Below are 24,413 nucleotides of genomic sequence, written 5' to 3'. Positions count from 1 at the left end.
AGGTACGTTATTTCTCAATTTTTTGGGATTGAAATGTTGACTGGTGATCTGGTCGGGGGATGAATGAAACAAAATTGATCTGATATCAGGTATCGAAACCAGCGTGTCATTCATTATTCACAAATACTGCACCATTCATGTGCATCAATTCAAACGAGATGTGAAAAATTTGCGTGATCGGGCAATTTGATTTAAAATGTTCCTTTGGATGTCCCCTTTTGAGAAAAAGTTGTCCCAAAAGATCGGAGGGAAAGATGGGTACAATTGAAGCATACGTTTCCAAACGGCACTATAAGTGCGAAAAAATATTGATGAGAAATTCATGGTATGTACTTAGTACAATTTGGAGAAGTAGAAATGTCTTAATGTTTTACTGCGCGGTTTAAAATTTTCAAATCGCTGAATTTCAGGTGATCTCGTGTTTTAAACCTTTTTTGTCTTCAGATACTTATTTCGCGTTAATTAATCCAATTTTGGTCATTATAGTGAAATTCTAAAAACCGGAAAAAATTGATGAATTTTTGGCTATTTATTTCGGTTTTTTAAAGTGGCAGTAATGACCAAAAACATTAGCACCACTGTATTCAAAAATGTTTTTTCTTCAGAAATTATCTTTCGATTTTTTGGCTTAATAATCCGAAATAGCCCTATTCCAAAAAAATTAATTTTCATGAAATTTTATCAATATTATAAATTAATGAGAATGAAAACTATGCATAATTCGATTTGGAAATGAAAGTATAACCTCCGAAAATATTTTATAGATAATAACTACTGGAGTGTCAAGAATTAAGAGTGGCACCTGCTAAAATACCAAAACATCAAATTGAACGTGAATCCATAAATCACTTAAGTAATGTCATCTCATATAGTCAGTTACCCCTATTTGTGACGATTCTATCGGAACTAAGAAATCCCAAAATTCACTAAAGGCTTCAGAAATGCTGAAATCACCACCAGTCGATTTTATAAGTCAAAAATAGCGGAAAATGCATACTTCAGTTTTTCACTTTTTCAACGTGGTCCATTAACGAAGAATTTTCTATTCTTTATTCATTTATTTATTTTTTTTAATAGTTGTTGGGAGAAAGTTTTGGAATTGAACTGACAGAAACGAGTTTAAAATTTTTGTACCTGAATCGATCAAAAAGCAGTTTAATTATATAGGTCCTGAATATCATTCTGACCCATTTTATGGAACATTTTCCAAAAATGGGAATCCAGAAATTCGATGGAAGCTTTAGAATGGCTTGAAACTAGCTCATCGATTTGGAAGGTTGAAAATTTATGGTATGAACGGGTTTCAGTTTTCTATATCAATTTTGTGTAATTTTGATTTCTTCGTATGAAAAATGTTTCAAAAATCTTTAAATTAAATTCGGTGCCTGAAATTTGGGCTGCTCTTTTGATTTTTCTCGGTGTAAGTACCTTAGGAAATATTAATTCATTAGATAAGGTACCTACCTACTATTGACAAAATTTTCCATCATAATTTCGACCCTTTAGCAACTTATCTCTCTCGCTCTATTTGATGATTCGATCACCGACATTCTTCATGACAACTATAATGTGATTTTCGCTGATAAGGTTTCACCGTTTTAGTACCTAATCGAAATCGATTGACGCAAAACAAAATGAGAACTCGCATGGAAACCATCAGGCCACAGGAAACGTGAGATAACAGTTTCCTTCCAAATTGAAATAAAATTTATAGCAATGTTGCGCCTATCATCAGTCATGAATCGAGTTTTGTAGAGCACTAGTTTTGATGTGATCGCGTACCGGGAATGTAATAGTGTATTGTCGTTTGTTCTTTTCGTGTAACATATCAGTTTTATAGTGATCTGTGATCGATTCTTAAGCGAATGACGCATCAAGAAAAGCTATTGTCTGCGTTCAAGCAGGGCAAAATTAAAGATTTCCTTGAACTCTTAGAGTGTGGTGACATAGACGTCGATTATTTTTACGGTGAGCCAGATAATGGAACGTTATTAGATTTGGTCAGCAGGTCCCAGTGCATAGATTACAAAGAGTCATACATCCGTCCATTAATACAAAGCGGTGCTAAACTTTGGTGTAAGGATGAGGAGACTGGTAAATTGAAGATACATGAAATTTTCAACCATTCAGACTGGAATTTAGTGGTTAATATCTGGTACGGTATATACCACTCATCCGAATCAGGAAGTGACAATGCTAATATCATGAAAGTAGCTGTTGAAGAAAATGATATCGAGGCTATTACGCTTCTAGCTCGCTCCTATTTCATAGTATACAATGAATCCAGGGATAGTGGTCCAGGAGATCAACACCTGATTCTACTCCAAGGAAGCATTGATGCAGTTCGGCTTTTCATCAAGTACTTTGATGTAGACAAGGAATTTCAAAAGGATTCTCAAGGACACCTTCTTAGTTGTCGCGAAATAATTTTGCAAAAATTTCCGGAGCTGGAAGTGGAGCTTCCGATAAGGTCACCAAGCGAGCTTCAACAGGAGATTTTATTTTTATGCCTAAAAAAGGGTGTTCGTGAATCATTTGTCAAACGAATAGCCGAAGTTAGCATAGAAATTCTGAATGATGCACGAGAAACAGAAACAAAGTTGACATACTTACATGTGGCATGCGCATCCAATTACATCGAAGTGGTGGACGCATTATTGAAAAAAAACGTCAACCTGAATGAGCTTGTTTCAGAATACGAGTATGTACATGACATTTTGCAAAATGTGACACCAATAATGCTAGCCGCTCTCAACGGCAGCTATGAAGTATTCAAGAAACTCTTTTCCATTCCCGACGTTGTACTGCAAAATGAAGATGGAAGTGGATCAGTTTTGCATTTAGTGTTGCGCGGTATGCAACAAAAGCAGAACTTCAATCATTCAACAGACGGTCATCGTAAGATCCTCAAATTACTTCTAAAATATTTTAGTGATTTTCTCTATCACTACAAGCTAGATATAAACCACACAGACCGGAAGAATAGAACAGCTCTTCATTATGCCTTAAAATTCAACAACGAATTCGCCATCAAGTCACTTCTTGAAGAAGGGGCAAAACTGTACCAAAAAGATCAATCTATCTTGACTTCGATTTCAGTTTCAATTATAGAAAGCTATTTTGATGGCTGCATTTCAAAAAAGGACACCTCAATAACATTCTGTTACAAAATATTCTCACAACTAGACTTATATTCCATTGCTACTAAAAGCAAAGGGAATTTCTTCATTCGATTCGAGTCAGTAACCGAAATGAAAAAACTATACACGCATCCACTCACCAAAAGCTTCCTCTATTTGAAATGGCGTTTCTTTAGAATGTATTACTACATTAATTTGGTGTTCTATTCATTATTTTGTTTGGCTCTGAGCACATATATCTTCCAAACTCAGCACTGTCTGCCATCATCGGCAAGTTTCAACGGTTCCGGATCAACTGATGCAGCAATTAATCGCGATGCACCTTCGATTCTATGCGACGTATCATTATGGATGTGGCCAATAACATTGCTGCTTTACATCATACTTATTTTACGAGAACTGTGCCAATTTTTTATTTCAATTCGGTTGTACATCGGTGTACCAGAAAACTGGTTGGAAGTTACGACGATCGTGGTGATTGGTTTACTCTTTGCGAATGACACCAATACGCATTTAGCAGCAACCGTTATTCTGATATCATGGATCGAGTTTATATTATTACTCGGTAAGCTACCATCATTATCAATCTACATAGAAATGTTCAAAAAGGTGGCGTTGAATTTTGCTAAATTTCTGCTTTTATACTCTATTCTAATCGCATCTTTCGCATACAGCTTCTTCATTTTATTTAGAAATAAACCCAGCGGACAAGCATTGGCGCAGAATCGAACGGACGTAAATACTAAAGATGAAATGAATGAAAATTCGATGAAATCATGGCAAAACTTGCAAATGTCGTTTTTCAAATCGTTTATTATGATGACAAACGGATTCGATGCTTCTAATCTACCGCTTGATTCGAGTTTCAGTTATGGCCACGTGTTTCTCATACTTTTTGTCTTCTTAGTCACCATGGTACTTTACAATCTACTTAATGGTTTGGCCGTCAGCGATACGCGTGCCATCATGGAGGACGCCGAAATAATTTCTCTGATGTCTAGAGCAAAATTCATTTCGCAGATAGAACGCCTAGCTATTAGCAATCCATTCCGCCATGATTTCAGATGTAGAACAATCGAACAGCTTGAAAAGGGATACTTATTTTTGCGCAACAAGTTATTCTGTGCTAGGATACGCATTGAGGAAAAGGGAAAGGTTTATGTAGACACAACCAATGGTAACAGAATACGAATTAGATTTTTTGTTAGAAATTTTGGCAAAATGCCGTCAACCATTGTAAAACAAGCTAATGAAATTTTAGAAAAACGAAAACAATCTGAACTGGCCAAAAATGAAATTTCAAATTCGTTGACAGATTCTACAAAAAACAACTTATCCGAGCATCAATTCGCTAATGAATTAGCTCATCAGTTTAGCGAGCAAATAAGCGGTTTGAAACTTGAAATGGACGCTAAAATTGCTGCACGCGATGAAAAATTATTGCAAAATGTTGATCAACGATTTGACAAAATGATGAATGAATCACTCAGCGAGAAATTAAGGGATTTGAAACTTGAAATGGACGCTAAAATTGCTGCACACAGTGAAAAATTATTGCAAAATGTTGATCAACGATTTGACAAAAACAATAAATTACTCGAATCCGTTTTGCAGGCGGTACCTAAATCTTCTAAAGCATAAAGAATAGGTTAAAGTAAAATTTTCGCCATTCATACATACGAGTATAAGTCTGGGTAGACATTGCTTGATTTTTAAGCGCAGATATGTACCTATTTATTGTTTTTCATAGAATTAATTACACATTAGTACACAGTTTATACTCGTGTTGATTTTTGTAAGAATTCAAGATGCATTAATATGTATTTGTAAATTATTCTTCGAATTATGCTACATTTGATTAAACAAATTAAGATTGAGTATGTTATGTTTTTTCATTTCTCATGCTTTTCAAGTTGGTAAATTAGAAAATATGTGATACCTACGTTGCCTCGTATTTGAAATTTTTTTCTGCGTGTTTTAAAATAGATAATATCATTTCTTTTTAGAAAAAAGTCCAATTTCGTAAATTCTGAAAAATCGTAATTTTTCAAAATTTAAGGTTTTTCATTTTCAACTAGTAAAAAAATACAATAAAATCAAAATTCGAAAAATTTAAAAAAATGAACGAATTTTAATTTTTTGCTATGAGTGTGATTTTTATCAACTTTTTCATGAAAATACGTCACAAAGAGGTCAAAATAAGACAATTGAATGAATTTAAATTTTTTTAATGTTTGGAATTGAAAATTGAATTTTTTCAAATATTGATTCTTTTGTGATTAAATTATAAACTTAACTTTATAATTATTAAATTTAATATTTAAAAATAAATTTTTAATTATAATTAATTTAATATAAAATTATTTAATATTAAATGATTTTATTTTCTAAACTATAATAAAATTATAAATAATTATTTCATAATAATTTTTTTATGAAATAATTCTTAATATTTAAAATTTAAAATAAATATATTTATTTATTAATTATATCTCATCGAGTAATACGGGGTTTTCAACTTTTTCAACGGGTACGTAAAAATAGGGGTCAAATGGGTCAACTTCACCAGTCAAAACTTTTTTTCATGTCTTAAATCAAAAAATCGCATTTTTTAGCTGCAAGCTTTCAATATTTTTGAATCGACTTCACGACATACTTAATGCCATCCCAATTTTTCAATATGTTGTTCAGCATGAAAAGTTTTTCAGAATTTTTGAGAATCGGAACGATATATAAAAACTACGTTTTCAACCTTTTCGAGCTAATTTTTCGTACAAAAAAAAGTGGCAACACTGATTTCCATGATATGATATCACCTTAAGATCTTTAATATCACCAAAAAACCTTTCAGAACCGCTAACTATTGAAAAAAGTTCCATTTTTGTAGGTATCTTGGTTATCGAGTAATCCACTGCTGAAATGCATGATACATATTTCAAGCTCACTGAAAACTTTGACACCCCCTTAGCAGCCTTTAAAAAAGGGCTAGAGGGCTGCGATTTGCGCCATTGGGCATCCCTTCGCAAGGTCTTTCCATGCACAGGAAACATTTCAAAAAAATCGCCGTCTGTTTGAAAAGTCATCGTTTTGTTCCAACATTGCCAAACGTAAGTCCTGTTTTTTATCAAACTTGCTCATAAGGTTCGTTTTTTTTTGTCAAATTTTCCCAAGTCAAAAAAGCAATTTTTAGAAAAAAATGTCGAAAAATTCCAATCTTTGGAAAAATAGTCAAAAAGTGTCCCTTTATGTTAAAATTGAATCAGTCATTTCGAAAACCCCATAAATCACCATTTAAGGGGTTTTTATGTTTTTCACTGATTCTGATGGTGCTTTGCGAGCTCTATCGGATAAAGTTGGAAGGTAGCTCAAAAGTGCATATTTCAGCGTTTGTCATTTCGAAAACCCCATAACTCCTGCATTTACAGGGTTTTTGAAATCATTTTTTTATAAGACAAACAAACAACATTAATTTCATGAACATCAACGTAATTTAATTTTTTAATTTATGCCATGAAATGGATAACATTTTTGTTGCTTCTTTATTACATTATATCAATTGAGTCGTAGATTGCAGGTAAAACTTCAATAAATGAATGAAAATCCATACTCAATCATTTTGGGTATTGTAGTTACTGGATTTTCTAGGATTACGTGTCACTTTTCAGGTTTTAAAAAAAAGTCATTTCGAAAACCCCATAACTCCACATATTTCACAATGGAATTGCTCGCAGCCTACAAAACTTCAAGTTCTGGTAAAGGTACAGAAATATTTGTAATCATAAGACCTATCGATTACTGCACAAGTTTACTGTTATACCATGAAAATAAAGCGCACAAACAGTTTTTTTTCATTTCCTGAAAAATTTTAAAAAGGTTCAGAATGGGGTTTTCGAAATGACTGATTCAATTGTCAAAAAGTGCCCAATACCCAATTTTTAATAAAATTGTCAACAAAAAGTTCAATTTTTGGTGAATTTGTCCAAAAGCATCAATTTGTTGGTGAAATTGTTAAAAAGAGTCATTTTTTGCCAAAATTATCAAACAGTCCAGTTCTTGCCAAGATTGCCCATAAAAATCATGTTTTTGCCAAAATTGTAAAAAATTATCTTTTTTGTCAAAATTGTCAGAGAGTGTCAATTTTTGGTAAAATTGTCAAGAAGTGTTCAATTTTGGCAAAATTGTCAAAAAAAAGTTCAATTTGTGGTGAAGTCGAAAAAAGCATCCATTTTTGGTAAAATTGTTGAAAAAAGCCAATTTTTGGCAAAATTTTTCAAACAGTCCTATTCTTGCCAAGATTGCACATAAAAATCATGTTTTGCCAAAATTGTAAAAAAATCTCGTTTTTTGTCAAAATTGTCAACGAGTGTCAATTTTTGACGAGGTGACGAAAAGTTGTGGTGTTTTTTTTGTCCAAATTCTAAGGAAGTAGTTTTTCAAGTTGTTTTGGAGCCACCATGCACCAGTGACTTCAATGCTAGGAATTTCCGTAAAATTTTACTAAGGAGAGCTGGAAATCCAGAATTCAACTACAGGTGGGTTTAAGTAATTTTGGAGCCTCCAGCGACTTCTTGTAAATTCTTAGAGCCTCAAGCAGATCTTTGGTTCCTCAGAATTTCATCAAATGGAGCTGGAAAGCAGAAATTCACTCTGCAAACTGATTCCAGTATGCTATGAAGTCGACTGCAGTTAGTTTCATGTCATTTTGAAACTTCCAGCTACTTTTTAAACTTTCATGCTCAATAAAGTACCCGTTATTTTTTTCAAAATTGGTGTAAGTATTTCGGTCTGAACTTCTGAAGCATATTTTTTGAAAATTTGAAAAATTACCTTTCCGCCTCCGTTTGAAATAGAAAAAAATCAGCAGCAATGTCCAAAAAAATTTGCATCGCTGTGTTCAAAAATATTTTCTCACTTCAGAAAATGATCTTTCGATTTTTTGGCTTAATAATGCGAAATAGGTATTTGCGAAAAAAAAATGAAATAAATTACCCAAAAATAAGCAATTTAGAGAAATAGTCAAAAATTCGAAAATTTTTATTGTTGTTTTTTTTGCTAGCAATTGCAAAGTTTTTCGCGTTGTATGTACCCAAAAATTGCCAAGAAGTCTTCAAAAAGGTTCAACTTTTCAAAAGTGAAAAACCCGACCTGCTCATTTCAATCTGGTAATTTTCTGGTCTTTTTTGTGAGTTTTTTCTGTAATAAAATATTTTGCTCACGTTTTGTCTCTTTTTAATTAATTTAATGTACCTATGTGTCGAACCTTTTGGCTACTTTTTTCGAGATTTTTTGTCACTTTGTTTTGGGAGGTAAAAATACTTAGGCACATATAAACACGATAAATATAATTCGAAAAAATAATTTTAAATTTTAATGCAACAGAACAGAAACGTACAAAAATTAGCGAAAATGAAAATACACATGAATGATGATTCGGCTATAGAGATTAGAGATAGTAATATTCTGTGAATGAATGTTGAAATGAAGTTACAAGATAACAAATCAAAACTTTCCACACAGAAAAAGCTCCACAACTTCGTAATGTTTTTGTTGCGAAGATATGTAGGGCTCTATAAAAAAATTACCGAAGTTCCTCGAGATGGTCTGAACACGTTTTGTGGATGTTTAACCCTTCACAGTTGCATATTTCGGAGTTGCGGAGATCTTCAGAATGAATCTGAATTTCTGATCTATTGTCTTCGGATGTAACGATCGTCTGCTCTATCGATTTGAGCAGTTTCCTGATATCATCCATCTCGTGTTTCAAATCACGTATTTGTTCTCCAAACTGACGAACTAATTCAATATTATTCTGGTCTTCGTTCGGATTTTTGGTCGATTTGGACTGATTTCGTTTCTCTAAAATTAGTTTGGCTTGTTTCACAATGGTCGATGGTAGATGCCCGATGTATTCATCGGATAAAAAACTAGCCGATATCTTGTTTTTCTCGCCGGGATGTACGAAAATCATCATTTCTTTATCCATTCTACTAGAGAGTGTTATATTGTGTCTGATTTTTCCCACATACAGGAACTTGGGCAAACAAGAACAAAGATATCGAAATGCGCTGCTGACGACCAGACGTTCTAATTGCGATATTTGATTGGCTCGAGATATGAGAGCGACAACTTCGGCGTTTCGCATAATGGCTCTAGTATCGCTGACGGCCAACCCGTTGAGCAAATTGTGAAGGACTATGGTGACGAGGAAAATGAAAAATATGAAAAACACGTAGCTGTAATTGAAATTCGAACCGAGTGGTAAACTGGATGCGTCAAATTCACCGGTCATCATTATGATCGATTTGATGAGCGAAATTGTAGGGTCTTGCCACGTGTTAATCAAATTGCTGCAGTTTTTTCGATTTACTGGCGACGATTCGTTGGTTTTATAGTGAAATAAAATGAAAAAGCTGCAGGTGAACGATACGACCAGAATCGAGTACAGGATGAACAATTTTGCGAAATTCGACGCCACTGTTTTGAACATTTCTATGTAAATTGAGAGCATTGGAACTTTACCGAGTAAAAATACGAACTCGATCCACATCATGAGCATTACAGTTGCCGCCAGATAAGAATTTGTTTCATTTGCGAAGAAAACACCAATGATTAAGATCATCGTGATTTTCAAGAAACACCACCGGAGTGAGAGGGAAAATTGGCATAGTTCTTGGAAAATGAAGATGACGTAAAATACCAGCGTTATCGGTAGGAAGCATGGTACATTGCACAGAATTGATTTTTTTTCCTCATCTATTCCAGTATTATTTGTAGTAGTTGATGACGAGGACGCACACTCTTTGATTTTAAAAATATAGGTGCTCAGAATTAAACAAAATAATAAATAGAATATTAAATTCAGACAGTAGTATTTCTTAACGAGGCACCATTTAACATAAAGGAAGCTTTTCGAAAGAGGATGCTTGAATAGTTTCCTCAGTTCGGGCTCTTGTTCTATCGAATCCCAGAATTGCATTTCGTAATTTGGACTAACGGATGGGTTCAATCTTCTGAATATGTTGTAGTTGAACCTGATTTTAAATTTCAGGGGACAACACTCGTTTTCTTTCGGATAAACGTAACGAATACAATCATCGAAACACTTCTCTAGAATTCTAGCTGGAATTGAAGTCAATAAAAGCCTACCTTCTGAGTCTCGTATGTATAAATTGGCCCCAGCGTTGATCAGTGAACTGATGGCGAACTCGCTTTCGAATGGAATCGCATAATGAAGAGCGGTCAGATTGTCGTTGTCCAAATGATCTACATTCAATCGATGAGATTTTGGAAATCCGTGATCCAGCAGCAATTTCAAAATCATACGATGATTATCTCCTGGACCTGGCTGCATGTTCATGCCACGTATCACCGAATGCAGAACCGAACCGATTCCTTCGATTTGCAGGTCAACTTTGGGTATTCCGAGTAATTCGTTGACGATTTCGTAGTGGCCTTTGAAAGCAGCCATCATTATCGGAGTTGCTTTCTTTTTATAGTCGCCGGAATCTCGAGCGAGCTGATTAAGATGGACTTTTCTTCTCAACAAGGCCTGTACGACGTTTAACTGGTTGTATTCGCAAGCCACGTGCAAATACGTTTTGTCATTATCAGCGTGGCTGTCTTTGAAACGATCATTCAAAGTGTCTGTATCCACTTCCGAAGCTCGATCCAGGAACAAATCAGTAAGACCACGACGCAAATAAGAGAACAGAATGTTGCGTAGGTGGCCAATTGATGGTACTGGGAGCTCTGGCTCTAGTTCGGGGTATCTCTGCAGAATTATTTCGCGACAGCTGCTGGCATAGCCTTGAGAATCAATGTGGATTTCCATATCTATATCGAAGTACTGGATGAACACTCTGACTGCTTCGATGCTTCCTTCAAGCAACTCCAAGTGTGGAGCTTGTGGATTATATTCGGTTTCGGTTGTTCGAGGAAAACAGTTGGCTATAAACTTCATCATGGCGACGTCATTTTTTTCTACAGCTGTATGCATTAGTTCACTAGCTGATTCGGTACCCAATGTAGTCATTTGTTTTCGCAAAGCCATGCTGAGTTGCTGCATCGTATTCGGATCCGAATTAGCGATGGCTTCGTCCAAAGCGTATTTACCGGTTACATGATTTTGCAGCCAGATCGAAGCTCCGTTTAGTATGAGAATCGAAGCGTATCCGCCATTTCCGCTCGATCGACAAACCAAGTCGAGTAACGTACCATTTTCTGGAGCTGCGTAGAAGTGATCGACTTTGATGTCTGGGTATTTTATCAGCGTGCTGAACTCGTTGTATTTTCGTTCCTTGAAAGCGATCAGTAGCTTTTGTTGATTGGTTATTTGGTTCGCCGGGTAGTTTCGCTCCTTGAATGCAACCAGTACCTTTTGTTGATTGGTTATTTGATTCGCCACAGAGTGCAGGCGGCAGGGCATTTGTTGATTGGTTGTGTGGTTCGCCACAGAGTGCAGACGACAGGGCATTGTGAAAACGTACACATAAATACGAGTAAGATGGTTGAAAATCACGAACTACTAAAATGCAACGGTGCATATTACCACTAACGCGAAGATACGAGTACATATTACCTAATGCAATATTCGATCATATGAGATACATAATGGTTGAGCGGTAACTTATACACGTAAATTTTCAGGAAGCTTATCTGTTTTTTTTTCTCATTATTACCTACATGTCTAATGACGGTATTTTTCATGAGTTTTCATTTTGATTCTTGGTAATAATGCAACACAACCAATCTATGACGGATAGAAACTTTCAATGGTGTTATATCGGGATCATTTAGTGTGAATTCGAGTTTGTTGCGGTTTTTCCCGAGAGTCAGGCGTCAACGTTTCTCTCTGAATTTTTTTTTTGGGCTCGGAGTTGTCAGATAATGGAACGTTATTGGCAACTGTCAGCAAAGTAGTCGCCATCTAGTAGCTACTCTCCTAACTAACGAAAAGGGGATAACGTTTTCAAATTACATTATTGCTCTTATGGGAGAATTCACGTTTTTCAGAAATTAATTAAAAAATATAGAAATGTCATTACCTTAATCAGTGTTGAAAAAAAAAACGTTTTTTTTGAAATAAAACAAAAAACAGTTTTTTTTGTATGTTTGAAACAAATTTTTTGTTTTAAACCCAAATTCAAGTGTAAAATTTGACCTGTTTTAAACGTGTTTTAAACGTTTTTAAAACACGTTTAAAACAAAAAATTTCGTTTTTTTCAAGTGTAAATGTGGTTTTAGATTCAGTTTTTTTGTTTTTTTTTTCAGACTTTTTTGGTACTCGGTAGCTTTGTTTGATTTTATTGTTCTTGTTCAATCAAAAAATGTAAATAAAATTCAAAAAGTATATTGCCTTCAGGTTTAGGTACCTATGGATTTTCCATAATGTATATAGATAATGGAATGTCAAAATTTTTTTTTTACAAAAAATAATATAAATAAGTTTTTGAAAATCTGGCTGTTTTTTTTTTTTACCAGATTGTACCTAAACAGATTAAAATTGAAAATCCATAATCTACTGGGGTAGTAAATTATAGGAATGGATTTTAGATTTTACTTCATCAGAAATGAACTGACAATCCAGCTGGAGTCCCAGAATTCAGATTATTCTTGTAAAATCAATAATTTAGATAAGGTGCACTGGGGGAAGTTGGAATTCGGGGTAAGTTAGAAAACTTGGTCTAGCGCCTAGAGGTTTATATCTGGCGAAGTGCCACTAAAGGTGACTTGAGGGTACTACCCCTACTTCATCACGGCATAAAAATTTTCGCGATTCAGTTTCATTTTAGATGTCTTTGGTTCAATTGTATTTTGTTGTTGTTTTGAACTTATTTTGAATTTGGTCTAAAATACAGACTTTCTATTTCTTAGTTTTTCGCATATAGCGGACGAACCGTGCGTCCTAGTGAAAATCTGTTGAGAGTGATCTCACAGAGAATTAAATTCTCTACAATTTTGTTTCAGTGCAATTTTTCTAGGACGCTCGGTTTGTGATCTACGCCTCTGCAAAGTTTAGCCTGTTCTGACTTCCCCCAATTGGGGTAAGTCAGGACAGTTTATATTTTATTCCACTGAGCGAAAGCTACTGTGTCAATCGCGCTCAAATTTTTACCATAGGTTAAGAACCCTTATGGGAACCTACATAATAAATTTGATCCGTATTGGTTCATTAGAAGGGGAGTAACAGCTGGTCAAAGTTGAAATTGTGAAAAATCATTCTGACTTGCCCTGGTGCACCTTAATGGATTCTTGTAAAATCCGTGTAAAAAAAAACATTATAATTTTTTTTTGATAATTCTATAGTCAAAAATCTCAAAATAATTGAAAAAAACAAAAAAAACAAGTTTTAAACAATAAAAACAGTTTTAAATAGAAATTATGTTTTAAACAACAATGTTTTTTTCTCGGCATTTAAAATAGCTGTTTTAATGTTTTAAACAATGTTTTAAACAATCGAGTTTTAAACAACCAACACTGACCTTAATGCCAAATCCGAGTATGTCCATCCAAAAAAAAATCGTCGTTTTGCGTCACTGATAAGACTCTGGGAAGCCCTGAATTGAAAAATTTGCATCCGAGTACAGTTAAAATGCACCACCGAAGATGCACGAAGCTGACCGATGTTCAATCAGAACTCAACAAACCCTTCCGAGCATATCCGAACCTTATCAGTGATGCGTAAAATCCTACTTTTTTTTGTATGGACAATGGACATACTCGGATTTGGCATTAAGGTAACGATGTGCTAGAAATTTACTTTTTTTAAAAAAAATGAAGAGTGAACTTCACACTCTTTAGGAATGTAAATTTTTTTCTGATCAGAGTTTTTCATATCAACAAAAAATCATGCAGAATGAAAGCCCTTTTCGTCTTTTTCAGCTGTTATCACCTTATCACACACACAATTTTCAATTTTTGACAAAGAAAAATTGAAATTTTGATTGTGTTATCATAATGTGTTTCGATAAAAATGAAGTTGGATAATTTTCTCCGACGTTTTATTCACGTAAAATGGAATTGTATGTATGATAACAGCTGAAAACGGCTTTCGTTCTACGTGGTTTTTGTTAACATGAAGAACTCTGAGTAAGACTAGTGCGTAGCTAGCTGCCTTTTCTACAGCTATAACCCTTATTACATCTAGGTAGTGCATAAGTGAATCAACCATGTCACAGTGATGAGAATTTTTGAAACTCGCACTGCTTCAAAATAATAATTGTTTTTCAGTGTTTTCATATTTTCCAAATTACAATAGGTATTTCAGAATAATTTATAAGCTTGTACCTAGTGCTTCTAAATTAAGAAATTTCTAGTTGTTTTTCATAGTTTGCATTGTTTTAAAATTTACAAAATTTCAAATCAATTTCCCGAATTCCCCATCGCTACAATTTCATAAAGTTTTCAATAAATTTTCAGAATTTTGCATTGCTGCTTTGAGACATCACCCAGCAAAATCGGTTCAGCCGTTCCTGAGATCTCAGAGTCAAAAGAATTATTGAGCTTTTTTGAGCTTTTAAGGCGCAACTTTTTTGTAAACTTTTTTCTTTGACATTAGACTTCTTTCGATGCTCTTTCAAGGTATAATATACGTACTACTATGTATACGTCAAATGCGCTCCGTAAAGGCTAAAATCAATTATTGAGCTTTTTTGAGCTTTTGGGCGAAACTTTTCGAACTTTCAATGAAAACCTGCACATCTACGGGTCAAAAGCTTTTTTTTGAGACATCACCCAGCAAAATCGGTTCAGCCGTTCCTGAGATCTCAGAGTCAAAAGAATCCGGTCATAATTTTAATATATAGATTGTTACTAATGAACTCTCATAAACTCATAAAAATGCTGAAACAGTTGACTTGATTTTCTTGAACAATTTGCCTTGCAAAAATAATTTTTTTCCAAAAAAGTGAAAAAAATTGCAGTATTTGCCCCAGAAAGGGTTTGAGCTCATGTATTTCTACTTCGTAGTTACTTGCCACCTGCCTATCCTTCTGAGCCACCCTGCTTGCTGAATGGATCGGTATTAAAAGCACACATATGCCCTTCTCAACGTTCTGGACTTAAATTTTGAGTAATTACAGTTTGAGGTTCAAAAGACGTTGAAATCAAGATTACTCTAAATTTTCAACGAACACATGCATGTTATAATACATGAAAATGTGCAAAATTTCATCCTCTTCACAATGGTTTTTTCCCCGAAGCTCTAGCTATCACCGTTTTCGAGTATTCAAAGTTCAAAGTTTGATCTTAGTTAATCCCTTTTACGTTTTCACATGCCGAAGTCTTCAACTGGGACGCACAGTGGTCTGTAAAAAAATCTAGCGCGCCAAAAATCGAAAAAACCAAAGTCAAAAATATCAAAAAATGATATCGGGAACATGTGTAGAAATGTCCAAAGCATTCAATTTTGCTTGTTTGGTGGACTTGATCATGAATATTATTGCTACAGAGCTAGGCAAAGTGGGCGGAGTTTGAAATAACCGGTTTTGTGATAATAGTGTGTACTTTTGTCGCGTTTCCTGCTGGAATACATCATGCTTAAAAAGTGAACCGCTTACACAGTTTGATAGCATTTTTAATGCTGATTTCAAATCTGTATTCATTTTTAAGTTTTGATGCACTGGTGGCCGAGAATTGAACTAAAAATGTAGGTACTTTTACTCAATTTTTCTATGTATACAGATTGGGTTATGTTACATGGGCCAAGTGGGGCCAGAAAAATTTTTCCACGAAAAGTACCACTGAAATGTGTATTTTCACATGCTTTTATTATTTCTTGCTACAACTCGCAACATTGGGCAGTAACATGAAAAATGCATCCAATGTTGATGTATTACTGCTGTAAATCATCAAATTTTTCGGAAAAAAGGTTTTGTGGGTAAAAGTATGTCTGATAGTGGTATGATTTCATGAATTGGTGCTTCTTATGATGAATATCAAATTCATCTTGAGAATAAAAATGTACTTTTCAGCAGTGGAGATAGCATGTGAGAGTAGAGGCACACATTTCAGTGGTACCTACTACCTACTAATCGTGAAATTTTTTTTGACCAGACTTGATTAACGTTGAATAGGTCTAAAGTTACAAGCATTTGGTACACCACACAATTTTTTTTTGAAAATTTTAGAATTTCATCCTCCCTTGGGTTACCCTTAGACTATTTCATGAAAATAACTTCAGAAGCGTGTTCAGTGGGTTTAAAAACATGCATTTTGATACCCCACCGCGATTTTTTGAAAATATTCTGAAGTTTACCTCCCTTCCTCGGAGTACTCTTTAACTATTTCGTAAAATCAGCCCCAGAAACGTGTTCAGGAGGTTTACAAACATGCATTTTGATACCCCACACGATTTTTTTGAAAATTTTGAAATTTACCTCCTCCCTCGGGTCACCCTTCAACTATTTCGTAAAAATAACCTCAGAAAAGTGTTCAGGAGGTTTAAAAACATGCATTTTGATACCCCACACGATTTTTTTTGAAAATTTTGAAATTTACCCCCCTCCCCCGGGTCACCCTTCAACTATTTCGTAAACATAACCTCAGAAACGTGTTCAGGAGGTTGAAAAACATGCTTTTTGATATGTCACACGATTTTTTTTGAAAATTTTGAAGTTTACCCCCCTCCACACAGCCTTCTTTGGGGTTTTGGAAAAAATGGACTCCAAAAATGGATTCAGCGACCCAAAAATACCCCCAATCCCAATTTTCAGATTTTTGGCGTGCTAGATTTTTTTACAGACCACTGTGGGACGTAGTGTTACCATGTTAGACCATATAGCCAAGAAAAAAAAAGTACTTTTTAACCCTATGGACCAGCATACCAGAAATCAGCTTGCCATCTAGTTGATTCACTATACGCCCTATTTTTTGCTAAAGTTACTGGACTAAAAACTAACTCACCCCTCCCATTTCTGCCGCCGAGGGTCGAAAATAGGAAAATCACCTCGCATAACGTTTATTAGGTTCATTCTACACGCATTTTACTCTCTGTTTTACGCTTTTAACTTTTCTACATGGAAACCCATCGCTGGCATTTGTCATTGCGAACTTTTGATCTTCTTGCTTCAGATATGCTAGTGGCAAGCTTTTGCTCGACGTGCTCGAGACGTTTGTTGATTTCTTCCACGCTCCGCAACAATTTCTCATCTCGGTCAGCACGATTCAAGTCGATTTTGCGTTCTAAATCACGTATTTGCCCGCTAAGCTGGCGGACTAATTCGTCGACACATTCGTACTTGGATAAATCCTTTCTTATAACTGTATTCTGATGTACGTTATTGATAGATTTAGATTGATTTCGTTCTTCTAAAATTCTTTTAGCTTGTATTACAATGGCGGACGGTAGTTTGCCGATGTACTTATCGGACGAAAAGCTAGTCGTTATCTTGTTATTCTTACTGGGTCTTACGAAAACCATCATATCTTTACCTATTCTTGCTTTATCCATTCTACCGCACAGCGATACGTTCGATCCGAATATTTTGCCGCGAAGAAATAAGTATCCGCGTTCGAATTGCCTGATTTTTTCGCAATCGAAAAATTTAGGCAGACGAGAGCGAAAATATTGGAACGGATTGCTGAGGAACAGACGTTCTAACTGCGATATCTGCCTAGCCTGAGATATAAGAGCGACGACTTCGGCGTTTTCCATGATAGCTCTGGTATCGCTAACCGCCAACCCTTCGAGCAGATTGTGAAGCACGATGGTGACGAGGAAAATGAAAAAGGTGAAAAACGCGTAGCTGTAATTGAAATTCGAACCGAGTGGCAAACTGCTGGCGTCAAATTCGCCGATCATCATGATGATCGATTTGATAAACGAAACTGTCGGGTCTTGCCACGAGTTGATGGAATTTTCATCGTTATTGCGATGGTTATTGGTTGCGTTGAATTTTGTTTGATTTTGCGGCCAGTTGTGTTTGTTGACTTGATCGTGGAATAGGATGAAAAAACTGCAGGCGAACGACGCGACCAGAATCGAGTACAGGATGAAGAACTTGGCGAAATTCGAAGCCACTGTTTTGAACATCTCTATGTAAATCGACAGTAGTGGAAGTCGGCCGAGAAAAAATACGAACTCGATCCACGACATGAGGATTACGGTTGCTGCCAATTGGGCATTCGTTTGGTCTGAGAAGAAAACGCCGATTGCTACGATCATGGTCATTTTCAACCAGTTTTCTATCCAACTATACGAGCGAATTGAAACGAAAAATTTGCAGACTTCTTTTACAACGAGTACGACGTACAGCGACATTAATGGTAAATACGACGCGAGGCACAGAATCGAATTTGTTCGCAGATTTTTTCCACCATCAGTCGAACGGGAGACGTTGGAACGAGCGGATGGCATTTGGCATTCTTCGATTTTGAAAATATACACGCTTAAGAAGAAACAAAACGATAGATAGAATATCAAATTAACGCAGTAGTATCTCTTGAACAGACACCATTTTGCATAGAGGAAACTTTCCGAGAGCGGGTGCTTGAATAATATTTTCAATTCGGACTCTTGTTCTATCGTATCCCAGAATTGCATTTCGTAATTATTGGTTCGCGTAGCTGTTTGGTGCGGTCTTCTGACGAATATGTTATAGTTGAACCTTATATCGAATTTCAAACCATGACTCTCGTTTTCTTTCGGACAAACGTATTGAATACAGTCGTCGAAACACCTTTCGAGAATTTTGGCTGGAATCGAACTCAAGATGGTCTGGCCTTCGGCATCTTTCAGGTATAAATTGGCCCCAGCGTCGATCAACGAACCGATGGCGAATTCATTGTTGAAGGCAATCGCGTAATAAAGAGCGGTTCGGTTATCGTTATCGGTGAAATCTATATCTAGTTTACCTGTACTCGTATTAGCAGCGAGGAAACTGGCATCGAGAAATGATTTCAAAATCGAACCGTGATTACTGTCCGGGCTCGGCTGCTGGCTCGTGCTCATACCGCGTATGACCGAATGCAAAACCGAGCCAATTCCTTGGATTTGCAGTCGAACTTGCCGTATTCTGAGTAATTCTTCGGTTATTTTGTAATATCCGCCGAAAGCTGCCAACATTATGGGTGTTGATGCCTTTTTAGGGGCACCTGGTTCTCGAGCGAGTTTATTCAGAAAGACGTTTCTCTTTAAAAGGGCGTATACTGAAACAAGAGAAACCATTTCGAGTTGTCATACGTAATCTACATGCGTCAACCCCTGTCGAAGATATTGCCAATGAATTGTCCTCGTTAGGCTACAAAATCCGTAATGTTACCAATATCAAACATCATAGTACAAAAATCGATCTTCCTCTGTTTTTCGTGGATCTTGAACAAGATGAAAAGAATGGCCAGATTTTCGAGTTAGATAATCTACTACATATGAAAATTAAAGTTGAATCGCCAAGGAAACCAAAGCATGTTCCGCAATGTATCAACTGTCAAATGTATGGTCACACAAAACATTATATACCACTACTAAACTTTGAAACTTTGAACTTTGATAAATCGAAAATTTGATCGAGCACATAGGTGTTTGAAACATGAAAAATGATCTACTCTTTCTCCTCTACAACCTCGTTTTTCCCCCACAACTCATGGATACAGAATTTTTCTTGTAAAAAACGCGTTTTTTGGCTATACAGACCAAGGGTGGTGGGTTGGGGGGCGGAAATTCCGCTCAAAAATTTTCATTGGAGGTACCCAACAATAATCCATCATAATTTTCCAAATCTGGGAACAGGGCCATTTCACCTATCTTACCGTGGAATACCCTTTGATCTACGCTCTCTAGAGGGCTGACATTTTGTACAGCTGTTCTTGAGGGTTTGAGCAGACGACTCGATTTTTTTTCCGACCTCAAAAATCAAATTCTACCCCTCCATCGAGGGTACCAAAAATTTGGACACTCCCTCCAGGGGTTCGCTAGGGCTTGAAATTGAACGGGGCTAAGTATCCTGGAGGGGGTATCCAAATTTTTGGTACCCTCGATGGAGGGGTAGAATTTGATTTTTGAGGTCGGAAAAAAATCGAGTCGTCTGCTCAAACCCTCAAGAACAGCTGTACAAAATTTCAGCCCTCTAGAGAGCGTAGATCAAATTTAGGTTTTTTCAAATTTTCAAAAAAATTGAGTCTTGAGTTGAAGAAATTTCAGTCTATGTTTGGCTAAGTATAAAATTTCGAAAAATTGTCGAAAAAATCTGAAAGTTGGTAGAAGTGTGCCTCGGGGTTTAAATAGAATATTTCTTCAATATGGACCTGAAGGGCATTAGTAAGGTATTTGTAGGGGGTCCGAAACAATGGGGGGTCTATTTGGAGGGGCTGAATTTGAATTTTTGGGTCGAAAAAAAAATCGAGTCTTCTATACTCAGACCCTCAAGAACAGCTGTGCAAAATTTTAGTGCTGTATAGGGCGTAGATCAAATTTCGATTTTTTTAAAAATCTTGATAAATGGTGAAAAGCCCTATTTCAGTGAGGGGAAGGGGGTGGGGTTATAGGGTTACGGGTGACAGCACAAACCAGCACAAACGAAGCACAACAGATACATCTATTTTTCTCTTTTCAAACTTTCGTCTAACCCCCTTTTTTAAAATTCATATCTACGCCCCCCCTCCCCAACAAATAACCCCTCGATACCACAGGAAAGGGTTCAGCACAAACGTAGCACACACGATTGACACCATTTTAGACCTCCCAGCTAAATGTGGGGGGGCTCCCGTTTCTACGCCACCCCAAAGTTATCTCCAACACCTCGGGAAGGGAGGCAGCACAAACGAAAATCTTTTCGGCACAAACCAGCACAAACGTAGCACAAACGATTGACACCATTTCGGACCTCCTAGCTAGAAGTAGGGGGCTCCCGTACGCGCCCCCCTAAAGTTTTTTCAAATACCTCGGGAAGGGGGGCAGCACAAACCAGCACAAACGTAGCACAAACGAATGGCATGTGTTTGAAGTCAATCGGTGGGGGTGGGGGGCGTGGACATGCACCTGAAAAAAATTAATATCTTCTAAACTAGAATCGACAAAGTAGGCCCTTGTGACGTATGTAGAAGTACACAATTGTGAGTTTTATAAAAATCCGTCCGAGGTTGAGGGCATTTTGTCTATCTTATGGGGGGGGGGGGTAATTTTAGTGCACCACTTGATGTGCGGTATTTTATATTTTTAAAAAGTTAACTACCTAGACGCGCGATTCTCTCCAACCTTCAAAGGGGAAACCGCATTAATTTTGGTAATTTACTTAATCCGCCGAAGAAGAAAAAAAAACACATTATATTTTATATAAGTAGGTACCTACGAGTAAGTTGGTAATAAAACGCTGAAAAGTATACACAATGTGACAAATCTCGCGAAAGATACAAAGTATGTATAATAGCACTCGTTGGTAAGATTATTCAGAGTAAATTACAGCATTGGAGCGAGTTCAAAAAAAACACGAGAAATGGAAAATACAGGGTGTTCCAGAATAACCTTTCACATTTTGGTAACCACTGATCTGTGTTCAAGTGGAGCTAGGGGAATGGTAAAGGCGGTTCTAGGTAGCCAAAGCATGCCGAATTATGTTTCAATAGTTATTTTTTGCCCTGGAGAAGTAGATGGCTGTACAGTGTGCTTTTACTGTGAAGGCCTTTTTTAAAAATAAAGGTTCCTGTAACTCTTTACTCCTTATTCATCAGTAACGAAGCTCATTTTTATCTAAATGGTGAAGTGAATAATTGGAATGTGCGCTTCTAGTGTACAAAGAATCAGTTGATAATACTTGAGAAACATCTAAACCTCCGCCAAGTTGACTGTTTGGTTGGGCGTGGCTAAATTCGGTATAGTGGGACCATGTGTGTTTAATGAAACAGTAACAGTGAGGGGTAAGGCAAAATGTTAAACGAGTTTCTTGTTCCGAACTAAAAGACAGACGCGACGTAATAGAGTTACTTACTTCCTTCCAACATGTTGGAACTACCAGGGATGTACACATATGTTTAGCGCGTGAGCACTTCAGTCATCAAATAATTTTGTTATGGTCGACGTGTTGAACCAGAAATTTAATGGCCACCTTGATCCCCTGACTTTTCAGCCTGCGATTTTTTTTATGGAGTTATTCCAAGTCAAAAGTGTATCGAGATAAATCTAGGACTCTGAAACAGCTTCTAGGTTCACGAGTCGCAACTGATTGGAAGAGAAGTGTTCAATAATTTGAAAAAATGTTCGGTTGAATGTGTCAAAAATGAAGGAAAATATCTCGATGGAAAAATTTTTAAAACTTCATTTTTAATGAAAACTCAAATATACGGTCTAAAAACGGCATATTTCTACTTCATTTTGGTTGTAAAAGAATTTTTGTAAACATTTTTCTCTCAGAGTAATAAAAAAAACAAATGTGAAAGGTTATTCTGGAACACCCTGTACCTACGTAATTCAATAAACGCTACGAAAGCGAAAGATTTCCGCTAATTAAAAGTGGAAAATGCGTGGTCGAGCTTAGCCTCAGCCTCATCCTCTATGGCACATAATCACACGTCGAGCGAGTTCACAGTCCGTCGGATTAAAAATTACACATACGTACTACATACACACAAGTGCATGTTGAAGTGAGCTTTATAAATCTGAGTACGACGTGGCCAACGTCGATGTAAAAATTTTAGTATACATTTATCTACGTGTGCCATCGCGTAACTCGTTCTACGTAGGTACCTTACCTATAATATGTACTTTCATCTGTTATAGTTTTCGTGGTTTTCGAACGTGTCGCGTACCTTTACCTACTTTACGATAATTTTGCGCAATGATCCATGCTCGATGTTCGTCGTCGAACCAAATGACAAATCAACAAAAGCTGTTGGTCACGTTCAAGGAGCGAAGATACTACGAGTTCAACGAGCTCATAAAATTACCGGACATACAAGTGGATTATTTCTACGGAGAGCCGGATAACGGAACGCTTTTAGATTTGGTTTGTCGATCCGAAGGAAATGGCGGATACGCTTCGATTCTCATACTGAACGGCGCTTCCATATGGCGTACGAACGAAGTAACCGGTAAATGCGCGTTGGACGAAGCTATCGCGAATTTCGACGATAACACGCTGCAGCAACTTGGCGCAGCTTTGAAACAACAGATGTTCACATCAGGTGACGACCTAGCTCATAAACTTATGCGTACGGCTGTGCAAAAAAATAACGTCGAAATGATCAAGCTCGTAACCTATAATCTTCCTCAAACGACCGTATATAACCCGAAAGGACCGCACATGGAGCTGCTTCAAGGAAGCGTCGAAGCTGTCAGAGTGTTTATGGAATGCTTCGACATAGATATGGAATTTCAAACAGATTCTTACGGTTGTGATCGTAGCTGTCGTGAAATCATCTTGGAAAAATATCCCCAGCTGGGGCCAGAGCTGCCAGTAGTATCAACAAATCACTTGCGAAACGTTCTGTGTTCCTATCTGCATCGCGAATTCAGTCAAACCGCGATGCAGATAGGAACACAGAACGTTTCGCAAGTGATTTGTTGATACTACTGGCAGCTCTGGCCCCAGCTGGGGATATTTTTCCAAGATGATTTCACGACAGCTACGATCACAACCGTAAGAATCTGTTTGAAATTCCATATCTATGTCGAAGCATTCCATAAACACTCTGACAGCTTCGACGCTTCCTTGAAGCAGCTCCATGTGCGGTCCTTTCGGGTTATATACGGTCGTTTGAGGAAGATTATAGGTTACGAGCTTGATCATTTCGACGTTATTTTTTTGCACAGCCGTACGCATAAGTTTATGAGCTAGGTCGTCACCTGATGTGAACATCTGTTGTTTCAAAGCTGCGCCAAGTTGCTGCAGCGTGTTATCGTCGAAATTCGCGATAGCTTCGTCCAACGCGCATTTACCGGTTACTTCGTTCGTACGCCATATGGAAGCGCCGTTCAGTATGAGAATCGAAGCGTATCCGCCATTTCCTTCGGATCGACAAACCAAATCTAAAAGCGTTCCGTTATCCGGCTCTCCGTAGAAATAATCCACTTGTATGTCCGGTAATTTTATGAGCTCGTTGAACTCGTAGTATCTTCGCTCCTTGAACGTGACCAACAGCTTTTGTTGATTTGTCATTTGGTTCGACGACGAACATCGAGCATGGATCATTGCGCAAAATTATCGTAAAGTAGGTAAAGGTACGCGACACGTTCGAAAACCACGAAAACTATAACAGATGAAAGTACATATTATAGGTAAGGTACCTACGTAGAACGAGTTACGCGATGGCACACGTAGATAAATGTATACTAAAATTTTTACA

At 36.7% G+C, this 24,413-nt stretch overlaps 2 protein-coding genes across 2 annotated transcripts in view; one reads left to right on the top strand and one right to left on the bottom strand.

The window, feature by feature from the left end:
* Nucleotides 1-24,413, top strand: part of LOC135833529 (serine/threonine-protein kinase/endoribonuclease IRE1-like) — a 328,041-nt gene that overhangs the window by 159,148 nt on the left and 144,480 nt on the right. The gene's annotated exons all lie outside the window — the stretch shown is intronic.
* LOC135833571 (transient receptor potential cation channel protein painless-like) lies at nucleotides 8,494-11,674 on the bottom strand. Its single transcript, XM_065347375.1, has one exon. It carries the CDS (start codon nucleotides 11,611-11,613, stop codon nucleotides 8,719-8,721), a length of 2,895 nt encoding a protein of 964 aa, XP_065203447.1. The 5' UTR covers nucleotides 11,614-11,674; the 3' UTR covers nucleotides 8,494-8,718.

This window comes from Planococcus citri, chromosome 1, assembly GCF_950023065.1.
Source record: "Planococcus citri chromosome 1, ihPlaCitr1.1, whole genome shotgun sequence".
NCBI lineage: Eukaryota > Metazoa > Arthropoda > Insecta > Hemiptera > Pseudococcidae > Planococcus > Planococcus citri.
This window is presented reverse-complemented; position numbering and strand designations above follow the sequence as displayed.